This window comes from Elephas maximus, chromosome 21 (genome assembly GCF_024166365.1).
Source record: "Elephas maximus indicus isolate mEleMax1 chromosome 21, mEleMax1 primary haplotype, whole genome shotgun sequence".
Taxonomy (NCBI): Eukaryota; Metazoa; Chordata; class Mammalia; order Proboscidea; family Elephantidae; genus Elephas; species Elephas maximus.
In genome coordinates this window covers 81,190,938-81,213,141 of record NC_064839.1, presented here as the reverse complement: position 1 = coordinate 81,213,141, position 22,204 = coordinate 81,190,938, and the positions used below count along the sequence as shown (strand labels likewise).

General features: G+C 42.4%; 1 protein-coding gene across 1 annotated transcript in view; it reads right to left on the bottom strand.

The window, feature by feature from the left end:
• WWC2 (WW and C2 domain containing 2) overlaps nucleotides 1–22,168 on the bottom strand; it is a 322,317-nt gene extending 300,149 nt beyond the window's left edge. The window contains exon 1 of the mRNA XM_049865000.1: nucleotides 21,744–22,168. Within this exon, the coding sequence (XP_049720957.1) occupies nucleotides 21,744–21,874 (131 nt within the window). The 5' untranslated portion in view covers nucleotides 21,875–22,168. The remainder of the gene's footprint in view (nucleotides 1–21,743) is intronic.
• Between the last annotated feature and the right edge of the window lie 36 nt (nucleotides 22,169–22,204).

Genomic DNA, 22,204 nt, shown 5'->3' with positions numbered 1-22,204 from the left:
CTAAGGAAAAGGTGGTAGGATGGTGTCTTAGGCTGGGTTCTCTAGAGAAGCAAAATCAGTGAAGTGTATACATACAGAGAGAGAGAGAATTTATATCAAGGAAATGGCTCAAGCAGTTGTACAGGCTGGCAAGTCCGAAGTCCATGGGTCAGGCTGGAGGCTTCTCCCGACTCACGTAGCTGCAGGGGCTGGGGAACCCAAGATCGGCAGGTCAGACGGCAGGCCTTTGGCTCACGGGTTGCAGAGGCCAATGAATCCCAACATCAGCAGGTAACATGATAGTCCCTGGCTCACAGGGTGCAGAGGCGACAAATGCCAACATCAGCAGGTAAGCTGCTAGCTCAAGTCCCAAGAGCTGGAGGTCAGATGAATAGGAGCCAGCTGCAGAATCCACAGCAAGCAAAAGCCAGGGAGCTTTACCAGGAAGGCCACATATACTGGATACAGGTCACACCCCCAAGGAAACTCCGTTTCAACTGATTGGCTACTCACGGCAGATCTCATCATAGAGGTGACTACATTATATCAGATCTCATCATGGAGGTGATTACATCGTCACACAGCTGCCAAACCACATCTTAACTGCCAAGCCCCTGAGAATCATGGCCCAACCAAGCTGACACACAACCTTAACCACCACAGGTGGCAAGGACAGACTATTACTCAAAACGTAGCAGCAGCTACTGTTTTGGGACAGTCTAGAGAAAGACAACAAAGAAGAACTGAAAAAAAATTTAAGAACTGCTATGTTAACTGCTCAGTTAAAACTATTTAATAAGGGGAATAATCCCTACTTTGAGCAACTCATGAAAGGAACAAAGGAAGCAGAAAATGTGTATTTTACTGAAAGAAGCTAGGATATTTGAAGACAGATTGTAAAAAAAAAAGAATGAAAAGTGTATGTCATTAGTGAAAGAAGTCAAGTCATGCAAAGGATTGCAGAAAGTGACTGAAAGATGCAGAATCTGCAGGAGTGAGGTGGTAAGGAAGTCCAGAAAGTTGGGGGGTAATTGACAAACGCCTCAAAATTAACAAGTGTAAGGAGTCTCGAGGTGGGAACTAGTGATACTTTCTTGTAATTTTCTCCAGAATTTCTTACTTTGCATTTGGTCAATACAGGTTGCAGGTATTCCAGGTCAGCCTTGTTCCTCTTCCTCCGTAGTTCCCATACAGACGGGTCCTCTGACTGAGAAACATGCCTTCTTACTTTTCCCCAATTCTCCTGTAAACCTACTGTAGAAAGACCTGCTGTGCAGCTTAAAGGCTACCACGTTCTGTTCTGCAGAGGTTATCTGTGGAGCTCCAGAAAAAAGGCCCTGATCCGGCTACAATGTGCCTTTGAAGGAAACGGGGTGTGGCAGAGAGTGGCAGTCTCACACCAGGCTGGAAAAGCACATCTAGCTGCAACAGTCATTTTGGGCCCTAGGAAATAATGACACTGGTTTAATTTGAGATATAGAACCGATAAAAAATAGATTACCAAAATAATAAGCCATGGCTATGTGTAAAGCAATAACCTTTGTTGAGAGCTCAATTAGAAAGAAGAAAGCTGTTCACAAAAGAATTAGACAATCAAGGAATGACTTAAAAATAAATAAGATACAGGATCATTCACCCTGTAATACACCCATACTTCAATTAAAAAAGGAAGGTAAATTCAGTAAAGATGACCAAACACTATAAACTAAATTTGTACAAATCTTAAAGAAGTAAATAAATTTGTTGTTCCATTTACCCCTATAGTTCCTAAGTAACTTTCCTCCAATAGTACCACATTACATTTAGCCATCATGTCTCCTTAGGCTCCTCTTAGCTGTGACATTTTCAGATTTTTCCCTGTTTCTGATGACTCTGAGGAGCGCTGGCCATGTATTTTGTAGAATGCCCCCCTACAGAAATTTGGCTGGAGTTTCTCCTCATGAGTAGATGGGGCTACGATGTTTTTTGGAGGAGAGAGACAACAGAGAGAGTGACATTTTCATCACATATTTAAGGAAACGGAAAACCCTGGTGGCATGGTGGTTAAGAGCTACCACTGCTAACCAAAAGGTCGGCAGTTCGAATCCACCAGGTACTTGGCCTTTTGCAAAATGAAAACAGAACTTAAAGATTTAGAAAATTCTGTTGTACAAACTAAGGACAAGTGTCCTAGAATGTTCATCAAGGATGTGGCTACACAATCTTTTGTTAAAAGGGATTAAGCCTGTGACTGATGGATCTAACCAACTACCACAGCTGAAAACCAATCAGCATAGACTGAAGGGGACAAAGAAACAATGAAAGGAAATAACGTTGTCACTCCCTTGGAATTTTACAGGCAGGAAACAGGACAAAGGAGCTACATCTGTTGTCCTCCAAGAAAATAAAACAACAATCCCTGAAGGAGCTTGGAGATCAGCAGAACTGTTGGAAGGAACACAAGAAGCAGGGCCCTCTCAGTTTCAAAGGGTGTGGCCATAGTCTCATACATTTCAAAGAGTCAGATCTTTGCCAGCTTGGTTCCAGAGTGTGGGGCTATCATTAAGGTGTACCAGGGGGATGGGACCACCACCCAAACCAGGGGTTCCATGCCCAAAAAGCAGAAGAATGGGGCCTACTACAGCCAAGGGAGATAAGTTGCCACTTAGATGGACTAGGAGAATGGGACCACCCAAAGCAGACTTGCTGTCTCAGTGGACTTTGGAAGGAAGAGATGAAGCCCAGGGCTGAGGGGTCTCCACCCAGAATCCAGAGGCTGTGGCCAACACCAGAGTCTGGAGGGTGGGGTCGTTGCCCAGAGGGTCCCAAAGAACAGAGGATTATTTTCAAGACTTGAGAGCTAATGTAAATTGTTCTGCTGGATTTTGGACTTGCTTGGTGTCCATGATCCCTTCTTTCCCTCCAATTTTTCCCATTAGTAATAGAAATGTCTACCTTCTGCCTGTTCCACCATTATACTTTGCAAACAGATAACATGTACTCTAGATTTCACAGGTTCACATATGAGGAGGAATTTTGCCCCAGGATGGAATACACCTAGTGACTCACCCATATTTGATTTAGATGATATAGAAGATGAAATTTTGGACTTGGAGTTGATTTAAGACTTTTGAGATGATGTGATGGGGTGAATGTGTTTTGCATGTGAGAATGACATGAATTTTAGGGGACTAAAGAGTAGAATGTTATGGATTAAATTGTGTCCGCCAAAAATATATGCTGTAAATCCTAACCCCTATATCTGTGGTTATAATCCCATTTGGGAATGGGTTGTCTTTTTTATACTATGGACAGGATTAGTATACGGTGGGCCTTAAACCAATCTCTTTTGCGATATGTTGTTGTTGCTGTTAGGTGCCCTCGAGCTGGTTCCGACCCATAGAGACCCTATGTAAAACAGAACGAAACACTGCCCAGTCCTGCACCATCCTTACAATTGTTGTTATGCTTGACCTCATTGTTGCAGCCACTGTGTCAATCCACCTTGTTGAGGGTCTTCCTCTTTTCCACTGACCCTGTACTCTGCCAAGCATGACGTACTTCTCCAGGGACTCATCCCTCCTGACAACATGTCCAAAGTATGTAAGACGCAGTCTCACCATCCTTGCTTCTAAGGAGCATTCTGGTTGCACTTCTTCCAAGACAGATTTGTTCGTTCTTTTGGCAGTTCATGGTATATTCAATATTCTTCTCCAACACCACAATTCAAAGGCATCAACTCTTCTTCGGTCTTCCTTATTCACTGTCCAGCTTTCACATGCATATGATGTGATTGAAAATACCATGGCTTGGGTCAGGCGCCCTTTAGTCTTCAGGGTGATATCTTTGCTCTTCAACATTTTGAAGAGGTCCTTTGCAGCAGATTGGCCCAATGCAATGCGTCTTTTGATTTCTTGACTGCTGCTTCCATGGCTGTTGATCGTGGATCCAAGTAAAATGAAATCCTTGACAACTTCACTCTTTTCTCCGTTTATCACGATGTTGCTCGTTGGTCCAGTTGTGACGGTTTTTGTTTTCTTTATGTTGAGGTATAATCCATACTGAAGGCTGTGGTCTTTGATCTTCATTAGCAAGTGTTTCAAGTAGTCTTCACTTTCAGCAAGCAAGGTTGTATCATCTGCATAACGCAGGTTGTTAATGAGTCTTCCTCCAATCGTGATGCCCCGTTCTTCTTCATATAGTCCAGCTTCTCAGATTATTTGTTCAGCATACAGATTAAATAGGTACGGTGAAAGAATACAACCCTGACGCACACCTTTCCTAACTTTAAACCAATCAGTATCCCCTTGTTCTGTCCAAACAACTGCCTCTTGATCTATGTAAAGGTTCCTCATGTGCACAATTAAGTGTTCTGGAATTCCCATTCTTTGCAGTGTTATCCATAGTTTGTTATGATCCACACAGTCAAATGCCTTTGCATAATCAATAAAACACAGGTAAACATCCTCCTGGTATTCTCTGCTTTCAGCCAGGATCCATCTGACATCAGCAATGATATCCCTGGTTCCACGTTCTCTTCTGAAACCGGCCTGAATTTCTGGCAGTTCCCTGTCGATACACTGCTGCAGCCGTTTTTGAATGATCTTCAGCAGAATTTTGCTTGCATGTGATATTAATGATATTGTTCTATAATTTCCACATTCAGTTGCGATATAGAAGAGATTTAACAAGAAAGCTAAAGAGGCAGCCACTGGAAGAGAGATTCCAAGCCACATGATGAGCACCAAGGAACAGACACTCAAAGAGATAAAGACCTTCCTCCAGAGCCAAAACAAAGAGAAAGCCTTCCCCTAGAGCCAGCACCCTAAATTTGGAATGGTAACCTCCTAAACTGTGAGAAAATAAATTTGTTTGTTTAAGCCGCCCACTTGTGGTATTTCTGTTATAGCAGCACTACATAACTGAGACAATTATCTAAATGTTTCACACCTGTGCCTCATAAAATATATCACATTTAAAATAAACACACAATAAGACATATGACAAAACATGTACTTTGCCAACATATGCTACTTTTAATTCCTCTCAACTGTTCTCCCCCTGCCTATTAGTAATGTTCAGGAGGGAGTTAACCATAAGGTTGAATTAAAGAGACAGAGAAAAATACAATGGGCAATACTCTAATTTTCATTCTCTTTTTATTTATTTTTACATGCATTAAGTGTAAGTTTACAAATAAAGTCAGTCTCTCATGCAAAAACTTAAATACACCTTGCTATATACTCCTAGCTGCTCTCCCCTACTGAGACAGCACACTCCTCTCCACCCTGTATTACCCTTGTCCATTCAACCAGCTCCAGGCCCCCTCTGCCTTTTCACCTCCCCTCCTGACAGGAACTGCCTACATAGTCCCATGTGTCTACTTAAGCCAAGAAACTCACTTCTCATCAGTATCATTTTCTGTCCTATAGTCCAGTCCAATCCCTATCTGAAGAGTTGGCTTTGGGAATGGTTCCACTCTTGGGCTAACAGAAGGTCGGGAGACCATGACCTCCAGGGTCCTTCTACTCTCAGTCAGACCATTAAGTCTGGTCTTTTTACATGAACTTGAGGTCTGCATCCCACAGTCCTCCTGCTCCATCAGGGATTCTCTGTTCTGTTCCCTATCGAGGCAATCATCGGTTGTAGCCAGACACCATCTAGTTCTTCTGGTCTCAGGCTGATGCAGTCTCCAATTTACGTGGCCCTTTCTGTCTCTTGGGCTCATAATTACCTTGTCTTTGGTGCCCTTCATTCGCCTTTGCTCCAGGTGGGTTGAGACCAATTGATGCATCTTAGATAGCCACTAACTCGCGTTTAAGACCCCAGACGCTTCTCACCAAACTGGGATACTGAATGTTTTAATGGATTTTATTATGCCAATTGACCTACATGTCCCCTGAAACCATGGCCCCAGGCCCCTACCCCTGCTACTCTGGCCTTCGAAATGTTCAGCTGTATTCAGGAAACTGCTTTTGCTTTAGTCCAGTTGTGCTGACCTCTTCTGTATTGCGTATTGTCTTTCCCTTCAACTAAAATGCTTCTTATCTACTACTTAGTGAATACAACCTCTCCCTCTCTCCCCACCCTGTAACCATCAAAGAATACTTGTGTTTAAACTATTTCTTGATATAATAGTGGTCTCCTACAATACTTGTCCTTTTGCAACTGACTAATTTCATTCAGCATAAGGCCTTCCATATTCTTCCATGTTATTAGATGATTCACAGATTCATCGTTGTTCTTTATCATTGCATAGTAAACAGTGCTGCAATGAACATCCGTTCATTGTGTGAAGGCTATTATTTCTCTAGGATATATTCCAAGGAGTGGGACTGCTGGATCGTATGGTAATTCTATTTCTAGCTTTCTGAGACAGAGCCAAATGGATTTCCAAAGCGGTTGTACCATTTTACATTCCCACTAGCAGTGTATAAGTGTTCCAGTCTCTCCAAAACCTCTCCATCATTTATTATTTTGTGCTTTTTGGATTAATGCCAGCCTTGCTGGAGTGAGATGGTATCTCATTGTACTTTTTGCTTTGCATTTCTATAATGGCTAATGATCGTGACCATTTCCTCATGTATTTGTTAGCTGCCTGAATGTCTTCTTTGGTGAAGTGTCTGTTCATATCCTTTACCAATTTTTTAATTGGGTTTTTTGTCTTTTTGTTGTTGAAGTTTAGCAATATCAACTAGATTTTAGAGATCAGATGCTGATCAGAATTGTCATAGCTAAAAATTTTTTCCCAGTCTGTCGGTAATCTTTTTAGCCTTTTGGTGAAGTCTTTGGATGAGCTTAAGTGCTTAATTTTTAGGAGCTCCCAGTTATCTAGTGTCATGGATTGAATTATGCCCCCCGCCCCAAAATGTGTGTATCAACTTCTTTGGGCCATGATTCTCAGTAGTGTATGATTGTCCTCCATTTTGTGATTGTAATTTTACGTGGAGAGGATTAGGCTGGGATTGTAACACTACCCTCAGGTCAGTCACCTCTCTGATCCAAGGTAAAGGGAGTTTCCCTGGGGTGTGGCCTGCAACACCTTTTCTCTCTCAAGAGATGAAAGGAAAGGGAAGCAAGCAGAGTTAGGGACCTCATACCACCAAGAAAGCAGCACAAGGAGCAGAGCGCATCCTTTGGACACGGGATCCCTGCGCCTGAGAAGCTCCTCAACCAGGGGAAGATTGAGGACAAGGACCTTCCTCCAGAGCTGACAGAGAGATATGCCTTCCCCTGGAACTGGCGTCCTGAATTTAGGCTTGTACCCTAACAGACTGTGAGAAAATAAATTACTTTTCGTTAAAGCCTTCCACTTGGGGTATCTCTGTTATAGCAGCACTAGATGAGTGAGACACCTAGTTTCTCTTCTGGTGTCTGTGCATTGTTAGTAATGTTTTCTATACTGTTTATGCCATGTATTAGGGCTCCTAGTGTCATCCCTATTTTTTCTTCTATGACCTTTATCGTTTTAGATTTTATATTTAGGTCTTTGATCCATTTTGAGTTAGTTTTTGTACATGGTGTGAGGTATGGGTCTTGTTTCATTTTTTTACAGATGGATATCCAGTTATGCCGGCACCATTTGTTAAGGAGTCTATCTTTTCTCCATTTAACTGACTTTGGGCCTTTCTCAAAAATCAGCTGCTCATATGTGGATGGATTTATGTCTGGATTCTCAATTCTGTTCCATTGGTCTACGTATCTGTTGTTGTACCAGTACCAGGCTGTTTTCACTACTGTGGCAGTATAATAGGTTCTAAAATCAGGTAGTTTGAGGCCTCCCTCTTTGTTCTCCCTTTTCAGTAACGCTCTACTTACCCAGGGCCTCCTTCCTTTCCATAGGAAGTTAGTGGTTTGTTCCTCCATCTCATAAAAAATGTCATTGGAATGTGAATGGGAATTGCATTGTATCTATAGATTTCTTTGGGTAGAATGGACATTTTTACAGTGTTAAGTCTTTCTATCTATGAGCAAGGTATGCTTTTCCACTTACGTAGGTCTCCTGGTTTCTTACAGTACTCTCGTCTAGTTCTTTGTATAGGACTTTTACATCTCTGGTTAGGTTTATTCTTAAGTATTTTATCTTCTTGGGGGCTATTGTAAATGCTACAGATTTGGTGATTTCCTTTTCAACATTCTCTTTCTTGGTGTAGAGGAATCCAACTGGTTTTCGTATGTTTATCTTATAGCCTGATACTTTCCTGAAATCTTTTATTGGTTTCAGTAGTTTTCTTGAGGATTCTTTAGGGTTTTCTGCGTATAAGATCATGTCATCTGCAAATAGAGATTCTTTTACTTCTTCCTTACCAATTTGGATGCCCTTTGATTCTTAATCTAGCCTAATTGCTCTGGCTAGGACCTCCAGCAAAATGTTGAATAAGAGTGGTAATAAAGGGCATCTTTGTCTGGTTCCCATTCTCAAGCGGAATGCTTTCAGGCTTCTCTCCATTTAGGACGATGCTAGCTATTGGCTTTGTATACATGCCCTTTATTGTACTTAGGAATTTTCCTATTCCTATTTTACTGAGAGTTTTTACCATGAATGGGTGTTGGACTTTGTCAAATGCCTTTTCTGCATCAATTGATAGGATCATGTGGTTCTTGTCTTGTTTTATTTATATGGTGGATTACATTGATTGTTTTTCTAATGTTGAACCATCCCTGCATACCTGGTATGAATCCCACTTGTAATGGTGAATTATTTTTTTTGATATGTTGTTGAATTCCATTGGCTAGAATACTGTTGAGGATTTTTGCATCTAAGTTCACAAGGGAAACAGGTTTGTAATTTTATTTTTTTGTTCTGTCTTTACCTGGTTTTGGTATCAGGGATATGGTGGCGTCCTAGAATGAGTTTGGGAGTATTCTGTCCTTTTCTATGCTTTGAAATACCTTTAGTAGTAGTGGTGTTAACTCTTCTCTGAAAGTTTGGTAGAATTCTCCAGTGAAGCTGTCAGGGTCAGGACATTTTTTTGTTGGAAGTTTTTTATTTACTTTTTCAATTTCTTCTTTTGTTATAGGTTTATTTGGTTGTTCCACCTTTGTTTGTGTTAGTTTAGACAGGTAGTATGTTTCTAGAAACTAGTTCATTTCTTCTAGGTTTTCCAATTTGTTAGACCATAATTTTTCATAGTAATCTGATATGATTCTTTTAACTTCAGTTGGGTCTGTTATGATATAGCCTATCTCATTTCTTATTCGGGGTATTTGCTCCCTCTCCTGTTTTTCGTTAGTCAGTTTGGCCAATGGTTTATCAATTTTGTTAATTTTTTCAAAGAACCAACTTTTGATCTTGTTAACTCAATTGTTTTTCTGTTCTCTATTACATTTAATTTTGCTGTAATTTTTATTATTTGCTTTCTTCTGGTGCCTGAGAGTTTCTTTCTTTCTTTTTTTTTTTTTTGCTCTCTTCCTTTTTGATCAAGTTGTAGGGATAATTCTTTGATTTGGGCCCTTTCTTCTTTTTGGATGTATGCATTTATTACTATAAATTGACCTCTGAGCACTGCTTTAGCTGTGTCCCAAAAGTTCTGGTAGGAAGTGCTTTCATTCTTATTGGATTCTATGAATTTCTTTATTCCGTCCTTAATTTCTTCTATAACCCAGTCATTTTTTGAGCAAGGTGTTGTTCAGTTTACAAGTGTTTGATTTCTTTTCCCTGCCTTTTCTGTTATTGATTTCTACTTCTATGGCATTATGGTCAGAGAAGATACTTTGTAATATTCCAATGTTTTGGATTCTGTTAAGGCTTGCTTTATGACCTAATATGTGGTCTATTCTAGAGAATGTTCCTTGTGCACTGGAAAACAAAGTATATTTGGCTGCTGTTGGTTGGAGTGTTCTGTATGTCTATGAGGTCAAGTTGGTTGATTGTGGCATTTAGATCTTCCGTGTCTTTATTGAGCTTTTTTCTGGATGTTCTGTCCTTCACTGAAAGTGGTATGTTGAAGTCTCCTACTATTATTGCGGAGCTGTCTATCTCACTTTTCAATGCTGTTAGTTTGTTTTATGGATCTTGAAGCCCTATCGTTGGGTGCATAAATATTTAATATGGTAATATTCTCCTGATACATTGTCCCTTTAATCATTACATAGTGTCCTTCCTTATCCTTTATGGTGGATTTTACTTTTAAGTCTATTTTGTCAGAAATTAATGTTGCCACTCCTGCTCTTTTTTGATTATTGTTTGCTTGATATATTTTTTTTCCATCCTTTGAGTTTTAGTTTGTGTCTTTAAGTCTAAGGTGTGTCTCCTGTAGGCAGAATATAAACTGTTTTTTTTAATCCATTCTGCCACTCTCTCTTTATTGGTGCATTTAGTCCATTTACATTCACTGTAATTATGGATAGGAAGAATATGTGTAAGACTGTTAGTGTCCTTTGTGGTTATGTTAATATTTACCCCTATTTTTCTAAGTTTAAACCAAGCTTTTATTTCTTTATGTCACCTTGACTTCCTCTCCATATGAAAGATATATGACTACATTTTTTAATCTCTCTTTTTTGATTCAATGTTGTCATCTTTTATATTATGACATCACTCTTTCCCTGTTTTGAGCATTTTTTTATCTTGATTTATTTTTGTGATGTCCCTATCCAGGTTGATACCTGGTTGCTCTGTCCTGTGTTCTAGTCTTGGGTTGATACCGGATGTTACTGATTTTCTAACCAAAGAACTCCCTTTAGTGTTTCTTGTAGTTTTAGTTTGGTTTTTGCAAATTCTCTAAAATTCTGTTTATCTGGAACTGTCCTGATTTCACCTTCATATTTGAGAGACAGTTTTGCTGGATATGTGATTCTTGGCTGGCATTTTTTTCCTTCATTGCTTTATCTATGTCATCCCATTGCCTTCTTGCCTGCATGGTTTCTGCCAAGTAGTCTGAGCTTATTCTTATTATCTCTCCTTTGTAGGTGACTTTTCGTTTATCCCTAGCCACTCTTAAAATTCTCTCTCTTCACACTGAAGACAGAAGGTAATTATGAAGCCAAGAGACAGAAAGGGCCACATAACTCAGAGGCTACATCAGCCTGAGACCAGAAGAATTAGATCATGCCCGGCTACAACTGATGACTGCCCTGACAGGGAACACAACAGAGAACCCCTAAGGGAGCAGGAGAACAGTGGGATGCAGACCTCAAATTCTCATAAAAAGACCAGACTTAATGGTCTGATTGAGACTAGAGGGACCCCAGAGGTCATGGTCCCTAGACCTTCTTTTAGGCCAAGACAGGAATCATTCCCAAAGCCAACTCTTCAGACAAGGATTGGACTGGACTATGGGATAGAAAATGATACTGGTGAGGAGTGAGCTTCCTGGATCAAGCAGACACATGTGACTATGTAGGCAGCTCCTGTCTGAAGGGGAGATGAGAAGGCAGAGGTGGTCAGAAGCTGACCAAATGGACATGAAAACAGAGTGGAGAGGAGTGTGCTGTCTCACTAGGGGGAGGGCAGCCAGGAGTATATAAATTTTTGTATGAGAGGCCAACTTGATTTGTAAACTTTCACTTAAAGCACAATAAAAAAAATTTTTTTAATTATCTTTGGTTTTGGCAAGTTTGATTATAATATGTCTTGGTGACTTTCTTTTGGGATGTACCTTATATGGGGTTCGATGAGCATCTTGAATGGGTATCATCTCATCTTTCACAATATCAGGGAAGTTTTTTGCCAATAAATCTTCAACAATTTTCTCTGTATTTTCTGTTTTCCCTTCCTGTTCTGATACTCCAATCACTCATAGGTTATTTTTCTTGATAGAGTCCCAAATGATTCTCAGGGGTTTCTTCATTTTTTTTTTTTTTAATTATTTTATCTGATTTTTCTTTGAGTATATTGGTGCCACGTGTTTTATCTTCAATCTCTCTAATTCTGACTTCCATTTCCTCAATTCTGCTCCTCTGAATTTCTATTGAGCTAATTCTGAAATTTTATTGTTAATCTTCTGAATTTACGATTTCTGTCTCTCTATGGATTCTTGCATCCTATTAAATTTTTCATTATGCTCTTGAATATTCTTCTTAATTCCCTCCACTGCTTTATCTGTATGTTCCTTGGCTTGTTCTGCATTTTGCGTGCTCTCTTTCCTGATCTCTTGAAGAGCTCTGTATACTAATCTTTTGTATTCTGCATCTGGTAATTCCAGGAATACCTCCTCATCCAGAAGATTCCTTGATACTTTGAGAGCTTGTTGAAACAATCATGGTCTACTTCTTTACATGATTTGATAGTGACTGTTGTCTCCAAGTCACCTATAAATTATTACATTAATTTTATTTTGCTTACTATATCCTAGCTTCTTGCTTTGTTTTGTTTTGATGTGCCCAAATAGGCTGCTTGAGAAAGCTAGCTTGATTATTTGCACCTTCGAAGCTCCAATGTCCTGTCACCAGATGGCTAGAGCTGTTACCAGGTATATGAGCATAGGAGTCCATTCACTTTTCTTGTATTGATTCAGCTCAGGTCACCAAATGTCTGGTGCAGGCTTTGTCCTACAGTCTTAGTGTGGCAGGGGTGACTGATGTAGGCACAGGTATCTGGTTGCAGCAAGGGTTCACACTCTGAGCAATGCAGGAGGCTGACAACCATCCCCCAAGTGTCTGTGAGGAAAGCATGTCCCTGTTCCCTAGACCGCACAGGTGGGTGGGTTCTGCAGCTGGACCATGGGCACCCAATGCTTTTGATTGTAAGGACTGGGGGGCACCCCTTATCCTTGGACCCCTGTCACAAGTAGCCAGGTGGCATGGGTGGTGCCACCAGTCCTCAGGCCACTGATATGGGTAGGTGAGGACCCTGTTTAATAGGCAGAGTGGTGTCACACGTCAAAAACCCACCTCTTCAGTGCACAGCTGAAAGAGTTGAAGTCAGATCTCAGGCACATACACCACTGAAGTCTGCCAACAAGGGCCTAAGCTCCTGAAATGGGCCCACACAGGTCCGTGCAGGGATGAAAAGAACTCAAAGTCCATGGACCGTTTGTGCTTGGACAGGAGCCGCTTCTGCCCTGAGTTCCTAACTTAGGGGAGCCAGCAGATTATCTTTTCCCCCAACTGTTAATGTATTCCTTCTCCAAGGCCAGGAGAATGGCTCAGAACGCACAGAAGGACCTATCTCAGGCCCAGGAAAACTGACAGCCACTGAAGCCATCTTGGGGGCTGGGGGTGTGGTATATTAGACATAAGTACTTAGTTTTTGCCAGGAACACTGTTCTTTTCTGATTTCGTAGACGTGAGTAGACTGCGCAGCTCGCTGCCTCTCCCTAAGGAAACTGCTTCCCGAATGCCACCAGCCCTGCCACGGTCATGCCAGGGGACTATGCCTGAGGGATGCCAGTTCCTGCCAAGTCAGGTCGAGCAACCCCTTGCCACATCTGAGCTATCTCTCCTGCCCTCTGCCGCTCAGTCTAATTCCCTACTTTTGCCTTCGATGTTCAGGGTTCTTGACTCGTCATATATATAATAGCTTCACTTGTTTTTTCGGGTCTTTGGTGTAAGAGGGATTACCAGAATCATCTGACTACTCCACCATCCTGGCCCGCGTCCAGTTTTTAAATAGTGATAGTAAGCAACTTGAGCTGAGACAAATCTTATCCATCATTACATCTTCCAGAGTCCAGGGTAACTTGTTGGCTGACACACAAGAAAATTGTTGATTAATTTATATCTACAACTTCAGTGTCAAAATAGCTCAAAGCAGTCAGATATGGGGGGTGGGGGAAGTAACATGAGACTAAAAGAACTTCTAATTTATCTTATCAAGTTAATTCTTTCAGTGAGAGGACACAAAAGGGTCATGGAGAGTGCAATGGCTGAAAGGCTACAGTAAAGGGGGAGCTTGGGTCACATGAAGGCTACCAAAACACTATGAAGAGGAAAAAGCAAAACAAAACCATAATGAGACACCACCTCACACACTACTAAAGCCAAAGAACAAAAACACTCCAACTCATTGCCGTGGAGTCAATTCTGAGCCACGGTGACTCCACGTGCTACAGAACAGAGCTGTTCCATTGGGTTCTCATGACTGTAATCTCTACAGAAGCAGGTCCTCAGCCCTTTCTTCTTCAGTGCTGCTGGGTGGTTTCAAACCACCAACCTTTAGATTAATAAAACCAAAAAAAAAACCCACTTCCATGCAGTCAATAACAACTCAAAGCAACCCTACAGGACAGAGCAGAGCTGCCCCATAGGGTTTCCGAAGGCTGTAAATCTTTACAGAAGCAGACTGCAACATCTTTCTCCCACAGACCGGCTGGTAGGTTTGAACTGCCAACCTTCTGATTAGCAGTAGGATGTTTTCAACAACCACACCACCTATCTGCACCCCTCAGGGACCTTCACACCTACTAGAATAGCTATAATCAAAAACTAAAAACAAATAACGAGTGTTGGCGAGGAGTAGAGAAATCAGAAGCTTCATATGTTGCTTCATATATTTATATATGAATGTAAAATGGTACAGCCACATTGGAAAATAGTTTGATAAATAGCTCCTCAAAATGTTAAAAATAGATTTACCATGAAAAAATCAAAACCAAACCCACTGCTGTAGAGTTGATCCTGACTCTACACTGCAGCTCCATGTGTTAGAGTAGAACTGCTCCACAGGGTCTTCTTGGCTATAATCTTTACAGAAGCAGATCACCAGGCCTTTCATCCATGGTGCCATTGTGTGGGTTCAAACTGCCAACCTTTAGGTTAGTGGAAGAATGCAAACTGTTTGTGTCATTCCTAGGGACATTCCCAAGAGAGCTGAAAACATGTTCATATAAAAACGTGTACGTGAATGTTCACAGCAGCATTACTCTTAGTAGCCAAAAAGTGGAAACAACCCAAATGCTCGCCAGCTGACTAATGGATAAACAAAATGTGGTCTACCCATACAGTGGAATAGTATTCAGCTGTAAGAAAGGAATGAAGGACTGTCACATGCTCCAACATGGATGATCTTGAGAAGCTTTACGCTAACTGAAAGAAGCCAGACACGAAACAGCCATGTGTTGTATGATTTCATTTATATGAAATGTCAGGACTAGGCAACTCCCTAGAGACAGAAATCGGTTGCTAATTGTTGGGCGGGTTGGGGAGAACGAGAAGCGACTACTTACTGAGGACAGAGTTTCCTACGGGGGTCATGAAAGCGATCTGGAATTAGATAACGACCGTGGTTGTACGACACTGTGAATACACTAAAACGCACAGAATCACATACTTTAAGATGGTTTAAATGGTGATATTTATGCTAGGTGAATTCCATCTCAATAAAAAATATTGAGGGAAAAAAATGCTCTGAAAACATTCTGAACCTATAAAGAAAAAAAAATTTTTTTTTTTTTTTTTGTTAAATCATTTTTAACCCAAAACTTATATCACACTGTGCCTTAAAAAATGCCTTCCCTATCCTACATACTTCTGTGGTAATTTTTCCAATAATGGCAGCTTTGGAAATGGAAGAAAATTCTACTTTGAAATTCTAACAAGAGGTCAGTTCAACCAATTTCTCTCAAGTGCATAGGACCAGGCAAACACTGATTTGGGTCCTATTTCAAGGAATTAACAGTGTAGTGTGACTGTCCCTGTTTCCTGCCATTTCAATAATCCCCACCTCAGCCTAATGAAACCAGTCACGCCCCTCTATAGCGGTAGCATCCTCTTCCTCAAGACATGTAGTCAAAAAAATGACTGACAAGTGTCATTTAACAAAGCAACGTTACCAGTCCCACCGGCAGGCAATGCAGGGTCTGGGCCAGACTGCTGGGCAGGTTCTACACCAGGCTTCCTCCCATTAAATTTAAATACTGGCTTGCTTGAAGCTTGTTTAACTGTACAGCTGCTGTGTTAGTTGACAATTTAGTGATCTGTAGTTAAAAGTTACACTGAAAGCGCTGGCAAAAAAACAAGACTCCAGGAATGGACAGAACACCAATTGAGATGTTTCATCAAATGGATGCAGTAGCGGAAGCACTCACTTGTCTATGCCAAGAAATATGGAAGACAGCTAGCTATCTGGCCAACTGACTGGAGGAGATCCATATTTGTGCCTATTCCGAAGGACAGTGATCCAACAGAATGCGGAAATTATCAATGTCGTTGATATCACATGCAAGTAAAATCTTGCTGTAGATCATTCAAAAGTGGTTGCAGCGGTATATCAACAGGGAACCGCCAGAAATTCAAGCCAGATTCAGAAGAGGACGTGGAACAAGGGATATTACTGCTGATGTCAGATGGATCTTGGCTGAAAGCAGAGAATACCAGAAAGATGTTCACCTGTGTTTTATTGACTATGCATGGCATTCAACTATGTGGAGCATAACGAATTATGGATAACACTCCAAAGAATGAGAATTCCAGAACCATTAATTGTGTTCATGAGGAAACTGTACTGAGACCAAGAAGCAGTTGTTCAAATAGAACAAGGGGATACTGCGTGGTTTAAAGTCAAGAAAGGTGCGCATAAGGGTTGTATCCTTTCACCAAACTTATTCAATCTGTATGCTGAGCAAATAATCTGAGAAGCTGGACTATATGAAGAACGTGGCATCAGGATTGGAGGAAGACTTATTAACGACGTACATTATACAGATGACACAACCTTGCATGCTGAAAGTGAAGAGGACTTGAAGTATTTACTGATGAAGATCAAAGACCATAGCCTTCAGTATGGATTACACCTCAACATAAAAAAAACAAAACTCCTCACAACTGGATCAATAAGCAACATCAGGATAAACGGAGAAGATATTCGAGTTCTAAAGGATTTCATTTTACTTGGATCCACAATCAATGCCCATGGAAGCAGCAGTCGAGAAATCAAACGACGCACTGCATTGGGCAAATCTGCTACAAAAAATCTCTTTAAAGTGTTAAAAAGCAAAGATTTCACTTAAAGGACTAAAGTGTGTCTGACCCAAGCCGTGGTGTTTTCAATTACATCATATGCATGTGAAAGCTGGACAACGATTAAGGAAGACCGAAGGAGAGTTGATGCCTCTGAATTACGGTGCTGGAGAAGAATACTGAATATAGCAAGGACTGCCTGAAGAACAAACAAATCTGTCTTGGAAGAAGTATGACCAGAATGCTCATTAGAAGCAGGGATGGTGAGACTTAACCTCACATACTTTGGATATGTATCAGAAGGGACCAGTCCCTGGAGAAGGACATCATGCTTGGCAGAGTTGAGGGTCAGGGAGAAGAGGAAGACCCTCAATGAGATGAACAGGCAGTGGCTGCAACAACGTGCTCAAACATAAGGATGATTGTAAGGATGGCTCAGGACCGGACAGTGTTTCGTTCTATTGTACACAGAGTTGCTATGAGTTGGAACTGACTCAATGGCACCTAACAACAACAGTTTAAAAAAAATAATAATTTACTTTACTAAGAGTCTTTCTTAAAAGCAATTACTGCCCTGAGTCTTCCAACAAAATTAAACTGCAAAGTATGGACTATTAAGGTCATTAAAGAAATCTCAGTCATTCAAATGAACTAAGCAACTATCGCTCAAGCATTATAGCAAACTGTGTTGAAAACAAGAATAATTTCTTCAGGAATTTTTGGAAGACAGCGTAATTTAATTTAAGTTAGTGCTTCCTAGAGTCATTTTTAAAAATTATTTTTTAACAGCTTCTCCACACTTCACATACCATAATCATTCACATACCCACAGTAACCACTTGGTGCACAGACTCTGAGCCTTCTGGAGGGGAACCGTGTCCAGGAATCTATGACAATAGCAGCTGTGATTAAAACTATCCATTGATTTTGTTCTCTTTGTTTTTATAAGTAACTCACATATCTATAGTATTACTCAAAATACAGCAGCTTAATGCTCTCATTATTTTCAATCTAATTGGAAAGTCAATTGTGTCTGGCTGTTTGTTGGTGGTTACAGGCATATTTTTTAAAAGCGTAACAATAAGAGGCTGGAAATACAAGTGTAGTTCAACTAATATTCTTTCATTAATTTGGCAAACACACTTCACTGATTGAATTAACCAACATTCACTTAACATCTATCTACCATGTTAAAATCAGAAGGCAGTAAAAAGAGCTATCCCTGGGTGATGCAAACGATTAGATGCTCAGCTGCTAACAGAAAGACTGGGGATTTAAGTCCACCCAGAGGTACCTTGGAAGAAAGGTCTAGCGATGTACTTCTGAAACAACAGCTATTGAAACCCGTATGGAGGGGGCAAAGTCAAGACCGTCACAATAAAAATTATAATGTATTCAGAGGAGAGACAGAAGCCCTTAACTCATCCCAGAATAGAACTTCTAATGTACCCAAGAGTATACTGAAGTTCCAAGTTCCACCTAGATCTGCTCTGGGGCTCAATGGGGTCAACCTGGTCTGTCTCCTCACGCCCACCCCAAGGCATTCATGAAACAGACCCTTTCGTGACTGACTCAGGATCACGGAATGGGAAAAAATTGACAAGAACCTTACAAATACCAGTCAACCAGCATACAAAATCAACGCTGGGCAAAGCGGTTCTGCCCCTCTGTGTACTCCATCTGAAGACGCCTAGAGCACGCCCGGTGTTGAGGCAGTCCAAAGGAGTGTTAAGGAAATAGGTTCAAGAGTGGGACTGCTGGGCTTTGAATCCTGGCTCCGCACTTCACAGCAATGTCAACCTCTCCATGACTCAAAGTCCTCCTCTGTAACTGGAAGGTACTGTAATAGTAGCACCGATTTCATAGAACAAATGGGAGAATAAAGGAAATCACCGTTAAGAGCTTAGCTTAGTGGCTGGCACGCGATAGATATCCAGTAAATACGTGTCATTACACTTAGTATTTTCAGAGGTAACCTCAACTACTACCCATTTCCTACATTGGGGTGGCTACTATATGGCCACTACTATATGGCCGGTTCCCAGTTATGGGCCCACAAACATCCCTGAGGCAGGTGGTATTATCCTCATTTTAGAGGTGAAACATGGAGTCTTAGAGGGATTCGGAAACTTGTCTAACCTTACTCCGTCCGTAAGTACTGGAGCGATAAGTTTTGATCACATCACAGCAAAGTCTGAATTATGTGGTCAATCTCTAAAAGCTAAAAAAGTATTTTCAAATAATGCTTCAGTATTCTAAAATCAGCACTTTTGAATGAAATGATGTTCCTGTAACATCCCGAAGCCACCCTCCCAAAATCAGCCTAATTATCCATACAACAGAAATAGTTGACAACTTGATAAACTATCAAAAACATAAAATTCTTTTACGTTTTAACAGGTAACATAACATACATGACTGGGTAAATCATCACAACCATTTTAATTAAATGGCTTTAAAAGTTCAAAAGCACTGCAGACCCTCAGTATATTAAGTCAGTCTTTTTTTTTTTCAGGATTTGTACTTTGATCCTGCAGGGGAATCCACACTCCGATTGGCCTGTGTAACATCTCTCTTTCCATATGTTCCACAACAGTGTATAACAAAATTGATACGCGTTAGTAACACCCTCTCCCATCTATTACACCAGTAAGCAAGATTTACAGTCACTTAATTGCACTAAGAAAACCCTGGTGGCATAGTGGTTAAGTGCTACAGCTGCTAACCAAAAGGCTGGCAGTTCAAATCCACCAGGTGCTCCTTGGAAACCCTATGGGGCAGTTCTACTCTGTCCTATAGGGTCACTACGAGTTGGAATCAACTCAACGGCAATGGGTTTTGTTTTTGGTTTTTTAATTGTAGTAAAAGAAAACACAGTCAAATTTAAACTATGTCATGGTGATTCTGATCTCCTAGAATATATTTTGAAAGCTCCAATACTCAAACCCGAAAATATGTCTAACCAGTCAAATTTGTATCTACTAACACCTCAAGACCAAGCACTTCAAGGAAAACTGGGAGAATAGCAAGCCATCTTAGCCAAAACTGTTTGGCCCCATCAAATGCATCAATTACCCAGTCTCCTGAAAACAGAGTTCATAACAATGGCTAATCCATTAATAGTTTAAAATAAAAGACACACTTAACTTGTTTAAGGAATAGTGATATGGATAAGCCAAGTCTTATTATTTTACTTTCTATTTGCTATATCCAGGCATTACACACTCTTGTAATCCTTTTTGGTAAACACAAATGAGAAAATAAAACGAAACTTGTAAATTGAAGCAGATGAGAACCTAATATGCCTAAATATTTCAAGAATTTATTGCAATTTCAGTAACCTGAAGCTCCAAGTATCAGAAGGCAGCTGAATCACCTCACAACGGTAAAAGTCAAATATTTATACAGGTGCCTCAGAAGCCACTCTTGGGTGCCCACCACCAGTGCTGACATTTACTATCTGTTAAGTAGTTTGGAAGGGCAATGGCATAAGTCAGATAACTGGCGTGGAGCGTGAAGTTTACGACAACTGTTAATATGTCTGGAGAGACTGTGAAGGTGTGACGCTCGTCATAACTTTCAGCAGGCAGCCAGGCTGTGGCAACACGGAGCATCAGCACAGGTGCCTTTTCTCATTTCAGGAAGGAAACCTAAACCGATACCTTCATGGATAATTTAACAGGGATCGTTCCATAAATTTATAATGTCATTTACATCCTTCTTATAATTGCTTTTTAATAGCTTTCAAAATCAATATTCTTAGAGCAAAAACAACTGAGAATATAAAATAGGAAATTATGTCAGCCTCAAACTGAGAAAAGGAGGGGTGTTTATAATAGAAGCAGCTAAAAAGCTTATATACCCATAAAGCCACATTCCCATAAAGAGCTGGAAAAAAGTTTCATAAATGATAAAAGTCCCAATGTCGGAGTTATTCCTAATGATACATGATTTAAACTTACAATTAGGAATACCTCCTTAGTGGATTAATTATAAGAAAGTCTCCTTTTGAGGTTAAAAAGAAAGGTGGGATGGAGGACCAACATTTGTGAACTTTAACTCCTGAACTGCTTGGAGGGTGATTTTGTTTTGCCTTTCCACCTCCCGACGGGATAAAAAGTGTGTGTTGTGAACTGAAAGACATCATGCTACGACTCAAGCTGGGGGTTTCTTATCACCCAAGGTTCAGTCCTAATGTTCACTTAAAACAGAACCTGGGAGTCAGTTCAAGTGTTCAGGTAGAGACTAAACACCCCAAAGCACGCGTTTCTAAAATCTGAGGGGCAGAGCCAGTTACTCCCACTCCCCGAACCCCTTACAGGAACTGCGCTGGGGCCCTGCTTCACGTCCGGGGGCACCAGCGGCCCCTACCGCCTGACCTGTGGCGCGCCCGGACGAGAAGGTGTCCAAGGCCTGGAAGCCAAGGACGGCCAGAGAGATGCCACAGGTGGCCCAGACGGCTGGTTCCCCACCCTGCCCTCAGGTCCTGCTCTGAGAGGCTCCAAGCCCGCCCCGCCTCCCAGGGGCCGAAGGTGCTCTCCAGCCTCCAAGCGCCCAACTTCAGGGGCACGCGAGCTCAGGTGGCCCCTGCGGGTCCGTTAACTGGACATGGAGCGTCAGCTTAGGGGCGCCAACTCCACCCTCCCCCCGGAGCCGGGAGTGTCTAAAGGTCCCGGGGCGGGGGGGGCCGTTGAGAATGGGGTGCGCCAAGGGGCCCTGGAAGTGGCGGCTCTAACCGGCCCTCCAGGGCGCCTGGCTGGCTGGCACGGCCCCGGCTCGGGCAGACGGTCCCGCACCTCCTCCCCGGAACCCCGGGCACCCCCGGGGCCGGAGCCGCCCCGCGCCTCCCGCCGGCCGCCGCGGCCGGGTCTCCGGGACAACAGCTGCCGCCGCGCTCCCGAAGCGGGTCCCGCGCCCACCGCCGCCCGTCCGACCCGGCCGCCCACCTGTCCCGGGGGTCGATCCAGCTGGTCCTCCTGGTGTTGTGGTCGATGTAGAAGACCTTGCCGTCGTAGTCCCTGGCCTCCTCCCAGCCCCGGGGTAGCGGCAGCTGCCCGCTCCCGGCCCTCCTAGGCATGGTCGGCGGCCTCGCCGGCGAGCGGCGCCTCCATAGGGACCGGGCCCAGGGCGCGGCGGGAAGGCGGCTGCGGCGCCGGCGAGGGGCTGCGGCTGGGGCGCGGCGGCCACGCCAGGGGCGGCTCGGGAAGCCTGCGCTCGGCCGCGCCGGCTCAGTCCACCATGGCTGCGCCGGAGCCGTCGCGCCGAGCCGCCTCCGCCTCCCCTCCCGGCCTGTGCCGCCGAGGGTCGCCGCCCGGGCTGCCGACAGCCGCCGCCTGGGCCGGGATCCGGGAAGCGCGGCCAGCGCGCAGCGGCCACGGCCTCCTCATTTGCATGCGATTAGCATGCG